Genomic DNA, 10350 nt, shown 5'->3' with positions numbered 1-10350 from the left:
TTTTTCTTTTCCCCGTGTACCAACACTACCCTCTACCTACCTCCCTCCCTCCCTCCTTTCTCTCGGTCTGCCTTTTCTGTCTTTCTTTCTCTCTCACTCAGTGGAGCTGTCCAGTTTGTCTCTCTGCATGACCAACTCCAAACTCGGAGAACCTTGTTTCTATGTCATCGGACGGACAGAGAATATGCGGTTGGTAACCGGTCCTGTTAGTTCTTCACTTTTTCGTTTTCTCTGCATCCCTTTCTTTTATGACATCATCTCCCTGTCTTTAATGCCCATAGCCTCAGTCACGCAGAGCCCATTTTCTCCTTGGTATATTGCAGTAGCTGTTCCTGTCGGCGTAGTAGGGTGGAGGAGAGGCGTCCCTGAAAAGCTGAAAGCCAATAGGCAGGGTGGTGATGTCACAGCTAGCAGGCTCTGGGAATTGCGTGCCTTTCTGTGATTGTCTTGGCCTTGGCCTTGGCCTTGTTCCTGTGAGAACTTTGGAGATTACCTACACAATACATACCTTTGTTCTTTAACAAGCCAATATTGTTAGCTCTGTTCAGTTGAACTCCACGCAGTGTCCTTGAGGCAAACTTTGAGCTAACAACAGCACAGTTTAAACAAATTCCCAACATTGTCAGACCAGGTTCTTGTCTCATGTGAAGGGGTTGGCCCATTGGCAGGTTGGCAGCAGTAGATGGCCACATGTCCTACCTCACATGTGCACCATGAGATTTTTTTCAATTTGCTGTTTTTACAGCAGGATATTTGCTGGAAGCTCTTCGGGTTAGGTCCCATTACTCAGGGTGTGTGCTGTCACTCAGGGTGTGTGCTGTTACTCAGTGTGCTGTTACTCAGGGGGTGTGCTGTTACTCAGGTTAGGTCCCATTACTCAGGGTGTGTGCTGTTACTCAGGTTAGGTCCCATTACTCAGGGTGTGTGCTGTTACTCAGGTTAGGTCCCATTACTCAGAGTGTGTGCTGTTACTCAGTGTGCTGTTACTCAGGGTATGTGCTGTTACTCAGGTTAGGTCCCATTATTCAGGGTGCGTGCTGTTACTGAGTGTGCTGTTACTAAGGGTGTGTGCTGTTACTCAGTTTGGGTCCTTAGAGCACAAAGCTGAATATCTGTTAATTGCGTAAAATATCATAGAATCACGTATAATATCTGTCCAATGATACCCTAATTTCACCTGGCAATGTTTAAAGTCCTGTCCTGTAAGTGTCATGAATTGCACTTTAATGATATTACTACAGTTGTGTTTGACATACCTAGATGTATGCAGATTATATGTTTTTGTATGAGGTAAATTCTATGTTTAAAGCTACAGTCAACTACACAATTATTGGCAACCTTCATGAAATGAACAAAATTGCTCTCAAACATGTAGGGTAGGGCGGCACGGATGGTGCAGTTGGTAGCACTGCCGCCTCACAGCAAGGAGGTCCTGGGTTCGAATCCCCGTCGGCCGGGGCCTCTCTGTGCGGAGTTTGCATGTTCTCCCCGTGTCTGTGTGGGTTTCCTCCGGGTACTCCGGTTTCCTCCCACAGTCCAAAGACTTGCAGTTTAGGCTGATTGGAGAGTCTAAATTGCCCGTAGGTATGTGTGTGTGTGTGTGAGTGAATGGTGTGTGTGCCCTGCGATGGACTGGCGACCTGTCCAGGGTGTATTCCTGCCTTTCGCCCAATGTATGCTGGGATAGGCTCCAGCCCCCCTGCGACCCTGTTGAGGATAAGCGGGTTCAGATAATGGATGGATGGATGGATGGACATGTAGGGTAGTATTTTTATTTTTACAATAATTTTTCCAACTCAAAACGTTTGAGGAGTATGTTTTTCAGAAAAAAATGAGTTTCAAATTTAACAAACCTACAACTAGAATTTAGGATAACAGTACTGAGCCCCCTTCCTGCAATGTGAGACTAGGTTGCAGAACACTTTCGGGATCTTGGATGACTCCTTCAATTCAGACCACAGGTTTTCAATAGGGTTCAAGTCCAATGACTGAGATGGCCAGTGCCAAACATTGGTCTTATTTCATAGTGGTTAACACGCCACCATTGGTCAAGCCTAGCCAAGGTTGAGCTGTTAGGAGACAGAATATCAAATGACAGATTACTTGAATAAGCACTCCTCCCACCATGTGGAATCGTATCTTACAAATACAGCCATGAGTATTGGCCGTACTAGCCACCACAAGTTTGTCTATGGCATGAAGGTGGGCTCTTGGTCCCTGCTGGTCAGCTGCTGTCTTAGAGGGGGCACAGCAGTTGTGCCCTCCAAAGAGTCGCATGGTCCCCGCACAGGACCTGAAGGTGGTCTTGAATGCCCTTCCTCCAGAGCCAGCTCGGCTGCACCTGAGTCCGGGTGCTGAGGAATTACATCACTCACACCTGCCCGATAAGGCAGACGGATCAGCTTTTTGTCTGTTTTGGGGATTCAGTGCGAGGTCAGGCTGTGTCTAAGCAGCGGCTGGCTCGCTGGGTGGTCAGGGAGATAGAGTTGGCCTACTGCATGGCTGGGTGGTCAGGGAGATAGAGTTGGCCTACTGCATGGCTGGGTGGTCAGGGAGATAGAGTTGGCCTACTGCAAGGCTGGGTGGTCAGGGAGATAGAGTTGGCCTACTGCATGTCTGGGTGGTCAGGGAGATAGAGTTGGCCTACTGCATGTCTGGGTGGTCAGGGAGATAGAGTTGGGCTACAGTAGTGTTGTGTTGGCCCCTTCCACAGGAGGTGGCCCACTCGACCAGACGGGTGCTGTCCTCTTGGGCGCTGTTCAGAGATGCTTCCTTGGAGGAAGTTTGTGCAGTGGCTTGTTGGGCTTCCTGACTGATATTTGCCAGGTTTTATCGCCTGAATATGACATTGTCTGTGGCAGACTCCATTCTGCAAGCAGCAGAGCCCCCTTGGGTAGTCCTCATCGCACCTTTTGGTTTGTGGATGTCAGGGTGTTCTCGCCCGGTGGCTATGTGGTATTTTAGCCTTCATTTGTGGATATTTCCAGGTATGATTTATTTGTTCCCGTGAAATGGTAGTCCTGGACTCCCTTGGGTTCCCCCCCACTACATTCCCCTCCTAATTTGGGACTTAAGTTGACCCATATGGTGGCGTGTTGACCCATATGAAGTAGAATGGAGTGGCGCGTAGGTAACCCATATTCTTTGAATAAAGGTCAACAAGTCACACAGCGTGGTCACTCGGAGAACTGCGTAGTGGCAGTTGGCAAAATGAGCCGCCTGTATTTGTAAGGTCTGATTCCGCACAGGTGGGGGGAGTGGTTCATTTGTACGAACAGATTTGTTCTAAAATCTATTGTATGAGGGCATTCACCAATTTTCTCCTATTTAGAATTGTTTTAAGTGGTTCCGACCTGTTCGTAAACAACTTCCCTTAATTTCCTATGGAGAGGCTTGCAATGCAACTTTTAAACTAGCTTTCAGATCAAATATGAATCAAGATTCAGCAACTGCATTGTTCATTTCTTGCCTCAAATGTTTTCAGAAATGCATTTTAGTGGACTGTTTAGGAGGAATAAGAGCAAGATCAATGGTAATATACGGTATGAAAATGTTCTTGCATGGGGCCCGTTGTCGTGTTGACTGGTTCATATATGGCCAAATACCAAAGTTATGGCCTTAAATATCTTGGTAATTACTGGAATTCATTATGCCATTCATTCACAGGCTGCAAAACAGCCCCAAAGCATCAACAATCTCCTTTTTGTCTCATCTGACCACGACAAAATGTAGTTCCAGTGATGCTTGGCAAAGTTCAGGAGCCTCAATGCATGGGTTGCTCTCAGTAAGGGCTTCTTTCATACAACCATTTCAAAGATGTCATTGACAAATTGGCATCTGAAGTGTGAAATCTTCCTGAAGCGTGCCAATAGTTCTGGTGTTGTCTGTATATCTGCATGATGTGTCTGTATGATGATTATTTGTACGTGCATGTTGCTTTTCTTTAAAGTGGCGATTGGACCCCTCAATCCAGGGCAAGCGCCATTAGCCATCCCATCCTGTCCCCCTGCTTCTGTCCGTGTGCGTGTCATTACGGATCACCTGACTAGCAGCTAATGTGTTTTTGGTCTCCCCCCCCCCCCCCCCCCCAGGCCCTGAGCATGGAGCAGCCCCCCCCTCCTCCTCACCGTACCCAGAGGAGCCGGGTGTGGCTGCAGTAGGGGGCCCCAACACCCCCACCAGGAGGAGTCACAGGTCAAAGGTGAAGAAAAAGAGGGCAGGGACTGAGAAGGGGGGCGGGCGGAGGGGCGGACGGGGCAGGAGCAGCGGGGGGCGGACCCCGGACACCGACCCGGAGGCGGAGGGCGGGGAGGGAGAGCGGCGGAGCGGCAGGGGGCGCAGTTCGAGGTCGGCGGGGCGGGGCACACAGAGCTTACCCCGGGACGCTCCCAGGAGCTGGGAGGGGGCGAGTGAGAGGGGGGACGCACCAGACTCAGGGAGGGAGAGGGAGCGAGGGAGGGAGAGGGGGAGGAAGAGGGAGAGGAGGGTGAAGGCAGAGAGGGAGGAGGTGGTGGAGAAGAGGAAGGAGAGTGAGGAGGAGGAGGAGGAGGAAGAGGCAGATCCCCCTACCAGCCTCCCCCTTCCCAACCAGAGGCTGCCCATGCCCAAATCGGACCGGCGGGGCAAGGACGGCGAGGCGGGGTCACAGGCTGGGAGCCCCCCACCCCCAGTGCCGGCCGATCGGGCCCCCTTCTCCTTCCTCATGTCCCTGGACCCGGACCCGAACCCAGACCCCGCCGAGTCTGAGTCAGGGGGCAGCGCTTCTGGGGGCAGCGTTTCGGGGGGCAGCGTTTCGGGCGCGAGCGTTTCAGGGCTGTCCCTCGCCGGGGCCCCCGCCCTGCCGGAGTGGTACAGACCCAGGGCCCCAGGGCAGGGCCGAGGGCCCCTCCTGCCCGGCCCCTGGCTGAAACCCAGCGCCCACAAGCTAAGTCAGGTGGTAGAGGGGAGCCGCCCTGCGGGGAGAGGGGGAGGGCTGTAACGCCAGCACCTGCAAAATTCACCACGACAACCGTTTTAATAATTAAGGACCAAGGCATTCCGCTCGAAATGTCACGTTAAAAATACTGTGCGAAACCGGATAAATGTGTTGCTGTGAATTTCCAACTTACCAACTGTTGCCAATTTCATCTGATCTGAATGCACTGCTACTGCCATCTAGAGGATGCTAGTGGGATAGCGCTGATTTTTATAATGGTCCAGCTACACTGCAGGTACCATACAGACATCAGCCACTGCCTGATGGCTATTCTCACTTACATATCTCTCCTCATACGGTATATCCATATATATATATATATAACTGTAAATATATTTTCACTTCACAATTATATTAATGTTGATTTTTATGCAACTCATTTTTATAAGCTTCTGAGGGGGGGTGGGGGTTAACTTGTATTTGAATAGGATGAAATGAGCTTTAAGCTAAATTATGATCAAAGAAAGTCGATTGTGAATTAATAGTTTTAATCAAAGTTATCAAAGCTTTATTTATATTTTAATAGTTTTTCATCCTTCATTTACATTAATGCTTAACCACTAATACCATTTTATTAACATATTATGAAAATGTTTCTAAATGTGTTACAGTTATAAAAGTTGAAAGTATTTTTGAGGCTATTAAGAGTGTTTAATTGTACCTTTAAAAAAGTTATTTTAAGTTATTTTGCAGAGTATACACCTTTATGTTTAATACATAAAACATGGGCTTCTTTTCATTTGGCATTGTAATTTTATATATTTTTTACAGACTGACAACACGTTATGGCTTTTAAGCTAAATATAGTTGATTTGCCTTCACACTAGTCCCAAGTATTCACTTCAAATGTAATTATGACTGAAATATTCTCACATTTCAACTGCCACCTTTCATATTTAACATAGAAAAAGTAAAGGTTTTTCATGGAAATTGTATATTATTAATAATAATTTGATCATTATCATAATAATTATTATATAATATTTATTTATCTGGCATGCACTTGATCGTTGAGGTCATTGGTCATTTTCTGCTGTAAAAAAAAGTCTACGGAGTTCAGCGATGGCTGCTGTTTATGTTCTTCTATATTAGCCGTTATAGCCCTCCTCCATCTCCCCCTCCTTTTATCCGCGGTTTGTGCCGTCCGTCCGTCCGCTCCTTATTCACCCTCTCCCTCCTTTTATCCGCCACTCGTTCCACTCCTCCGCTCCGCATTCTCCCACCCCCTCCCCCTCCCGTTTCCCCGTCGGCTGCCCGCCGTCCGTCCGCTGTCAGAGGGGCTCGCGGAACTTTTTACGACGCAGGTCTTCTATGCATCTTTTTGGAAGGCGTGCTGGTCCCGTGCCAGTTACAGGGATTATTATGTACTGTTAAACACCCTGGCATTCAAAGTCATGGAGTCGCCAGCAAGCGAGCAAGCATCGTACTGTAAACCCAGGAAGACCACAGCCAATATTTAACATTAAGTGCATACGAATCATATTCTTACCTCATTCCTCTTAGCAATAATGCACCAAAGTCCCACTGGTATGAAGTGTGCGCGGTGTAGCTTCGCCTAAGCACCCTACATACAACCCTGAGTAAAAGGAGAGGTGAATGCAATGTCCCGTAGCGCGTTTCTTCAGAACGGACCTTCGAAGCGCGTCGTGTTTTTGAGCATTTCTACAAACGTTCCCCAGTGGACTCCATTAATTTGACCGCCAGCGTGTCTGTATGTGTATATATATACATGTGTATTTGTATGAAAAACAAAGGGCAAAAGACTAGTTACTATGTTTTATGCATTTGTGATGTGTGTAAAGACGGGGGTGTAGGGAGAGAGAAGCTACACTGTGTTAACAGTGCAGGACCGAGGAACATGTTCATCCCCCATAGCGAGCATGCCAGCACGGCCCCACTCTGCTTTTAAAACGGGCTTAAAACGGTGAAGCAGAACAGACGCCGAACGGCTGGAGGGGTTCGGTGTAACTGAAGCGCCCCAGTCTAGCAGGTCAGCATAATCATATCCTAAAAGGCTCTGGAGAATTGAGTCGCTATCAAACCGTATGCTAAGACCACTGCAAAAACACAAAACAAGACCAAACTAGTCTTTTAATGAGACTTAAAATCTTTTTTTTTCTTTCTTTTCACTAAAGTAGAAAATATTAGCTTGTTAAGTTACTTGTTTGCTTAACGAGTGAAATTTTCTTACCCCATTGGGAAATCTTGAAATGAGTAAAGCGGTCTCACCTCATTGGTGATTTTTTTAAATTTAAGGAATAGAAATAAGATTTTAAGATTCTGGGTTTTTGCAGTGGTGATTCATAGCTCTGGAACAATGTTGAACTTCATCACACCATTCCCAGCCTTGTATACCCACGGCCATCCAAAACAAAGCCAATTTATAGCCATCCCTTGAACTTTTCTTAAGGTTTACTTCTGTGCAACCAGGTTAATGACATGATTGAGTCAGTATCTAATAATGGCAAAATATATTTTCCTTTTAGTGTTATACAGAGGAAAAAAAGAATACCTCTGGTTATGAATATGAATATGTTTTCTCAAAGTATTACTGAAGTAAAAAATGAAAAAAACAACAACAAAAAAAATATCGGTTTCTAAAGATTGGACTTAAAGGAATGCTTTTTAGTGTGGCAACAGTCTGCCTATGGGAAAAATGTGATATTTGGAATGCAAATGTATTGTATTTAAATGGCTGCATTTAACTCATTGCTCTTCTATTGTATATTGTTATGTACCTTATAAAAAAAATTATGACTTGCTAACGGAAAGGATGTTGTATATATGCCCTCTCAAAAAAATTAAAAAACAACGTTTGTTTTCCAGAGATGGCCACACAATAAGGTTTTGGTCAAAAATAGTCTGGGGCAGATCAGCGCTGTCTCTAAGGGCGGTACTCTGCGCTGGGTCTTTGAGCTGTCTTGTGGGAGACCACAGCTCTGTTCAAACACATTAGACGCAGGGAGAAAGAGCAGTTCCCAGCTGGACTGGGGTAGTTTAGCACCAGTGCTGGGGCAGATATTGTTAGCCATGTGAAAATGTCCAAGACTGTATCTCCCAGCGAGTGCCAGACAGGTCTGAATCAGGGTTTCTGTGTACATGATATCAGACTGTTTTCAAGCCAGCGGTCACCTTGACTTTTCATGTCAACGGCTGTATATATATAAACTCTACTATAAATGCAGGTGTACAGGTTTTTTTTTGTTTGTTTTGTTTTTTTGGATTATATTATGGTTTTGTTTTCTTGAATGCATCGACAGGGAATTTTGGAAAGTGAACGATAACTAAAACAGAGACATTGAAGAACAATAAAGTTATTAACAAGAGGAGTGGGCCCGCGTGTTTTGTGTGAGTGAGTTGGGTGAGTTGAGTAAGGTGTGTGGTCTGTTCACTTGCTTCTCAGATGCAAAATTACCACCACATTAGTTTAATAACTCCTATTTTCAAACCATACATTTAGTTTAGTGTGCTCCATATACCACATTAATCCTCTTATCAGAGTCTTATATTCCTTTGGTATGACAGAGTGGACATCAGTCCAGCAGAGGGCGCCATACTACATTTTTTGTGGCTCTGCAGTTGGTGAGTGTGCCCACTGCTCAGTGTAACCCACCATCACTGTAATTACAAACGTCTCAGGCTGTGTTTGAATCCCTCCTCCGTAATTTGCCGAGGAGAAAATGTTGAGCAAGCAAAATTTGAAATTAGGATTCACTGGCAGAAGTGATCGTCTCCCGTCTGCTGTGCTCGCAGCATCAGGCCCCGCCTCCCCCTCCAACCAAGCTACATTATTGGTGTGGTTATGAGAGTGGCAGATGTCATGTCAAATCAGTGCATTGCACAACAGAATACGCAGGTCCGGGCTACACTAGGGCTTCCTGCACTGGATTATGGTGGTCCTGTGTCCTCCATTAGTTGGAAAATGCATACTCCTTCACTCCACGACCACCCTCCTCCAATCCGTGCCCTGGAAGCCATTCTTTGTGGACTCCCTCCCACCACTGTCCCATTATCAAAGTAGACAAAATGGCTTCAACTCTGCCCTTCTCAATGTACATTCAGTGATCACTTTTTTAGGTAGACCTGTAAACTAGCTTGTTAATGCAAATATTTAATCAGCCAATCGTGTGGCAGCAACTAAATGCATAAAAGCATGCAGACATGGTCAAGAGGTTCAGCTGTTTTTCAGACTAAATTTCAGAATGGGGAAGAGATGTGATCGAAGTGATTTTGACTGTGGAATGATTGTTGGTGCCAGACAGGGTGGTTTGAATATCTCAGAAACTACTGATCTCCTGGGATTTTCACGCACAACATTTTGAGAATGGTGCAAAAAACAAAAAAAACAGCCAGTGAGAAGCAGTTCTGTGGACAGAAATTCATTGTTAATTAGAGAGGTCAGAGGAGAAGGGCCAGACTGGTCGAGGCTAACAGGAGGGTGACAGTAACACAAATAACCACACATTTTAATAGTGGTATGCAGAAGAGCATCTCTGATTAATAAGTCTAAAAAAGTAAGTCTGAAAACCCTGTTTAACCTGTATCGCACTGCTGGCTTTTTGTCTCACCTTGGCAAACTGCAGGCAGCGTATTCATTTAGAATGGTGGTTAGTCTCGACTGGGACTACTTGCCAAATGTTGAACGATTATACGAAAATAATCACAACCTAGCATCCAATCAGAATCGACTATTGTGGTATAAGTAAGGAATAATCCACAACTACACTGTTTTATTATGATTATTCTACTTATACCGTGGTCTTTTAGGAAGGATAAATATATAAGCAGGGGTCGACAATTCACCCTAACCACTTCAAGCCGTTAAGGTAGCTACTGTTTCAGCAAGTTGCTATGGTTACATTATTATTATTATTTAGTCTCTCGAGGCAAAGCACAATGTAAGGTTTACAGACTACTGTATCCTAATATGCAACTTGTGCTTTAAACTTACAAGCTATTTTGTTGGTTTAAATTGGCTGACCACGTGTAAGATCTGTAGTTGGCTATGGGAATATTTCTTGACAGACTCCAAAGGCAATCAAAAGCCTTGCATTTATGCTAGATACTGAAAGATTTCTTATACCTTAAGGAAAATATTGAGTATATCTGACTAATCATAAACAACAGAGAAGCCAACTGTCCAATTACTTTTGGTCCACTAAAACGGGGGGACTACGTATTAAAAGGGATGCGATTCCTATGCAAATCCCCCAATGTGGATGTAAGTACCCTAAAATTAAAGGTGACAGACATTGAGCTCATATTCATAGTTTCACTTCAAATGAAATGTGCAGGATTAGGCCTACAAAACCAAAAGAACAGAAATTGGACCACTGGCCAAGTACATACAGACTTCACTGTGAATGCTGTCGAAA

At 45.4% G+C, this 10350-nt stretch overlaps 1 protein-coding gene across 1 annotated transcript in view; it reads left to right on the top strand.

The window, feature by feature from the left end:
* LOC133109475 (membrane-associated guanylate kinase, WW and PDZ domain-containing protein 1-like) overlaps positions 1-8301 on the top strand; it is a 78467-nt gene extending 70166 nt beyond the window's left edge. Inside the window, exons 17-18 of the mRNA XM_061218798.1 lie at positions 4092-4347; positions 4594-8301. Coding sequence (XP_061074782.1) covers positions 4092-4347; positions 4594-4978 — 641 coding nt within the window. The 3' untranslated portion in view covers positions 4979-8301. The remainder of the gene's footprint in view (positions 1-4091; positions 4348-4593) is intronic.
* The last annotated feature ends 2049 nt before the right edge of the window (positions 8302-10350 follow it).

Source organism: Conger conger, chromosome 14, assembly GCF_963514075.1.
Source record: "Conger conger chromosome 14, fConCon1.1, whole genome shotgun sequence".
Lineage (NCBI taxonomy): Eukaryota > Metazoa > Chordata > Actinopteri > Anguilliformes > Congridae > Conger > Conger conger.
The sequence above is the reverse complement of the archived record's forward strand: the minus strand, read 5'-3'. Positions and strand labels throughout refer to the sequence as shown.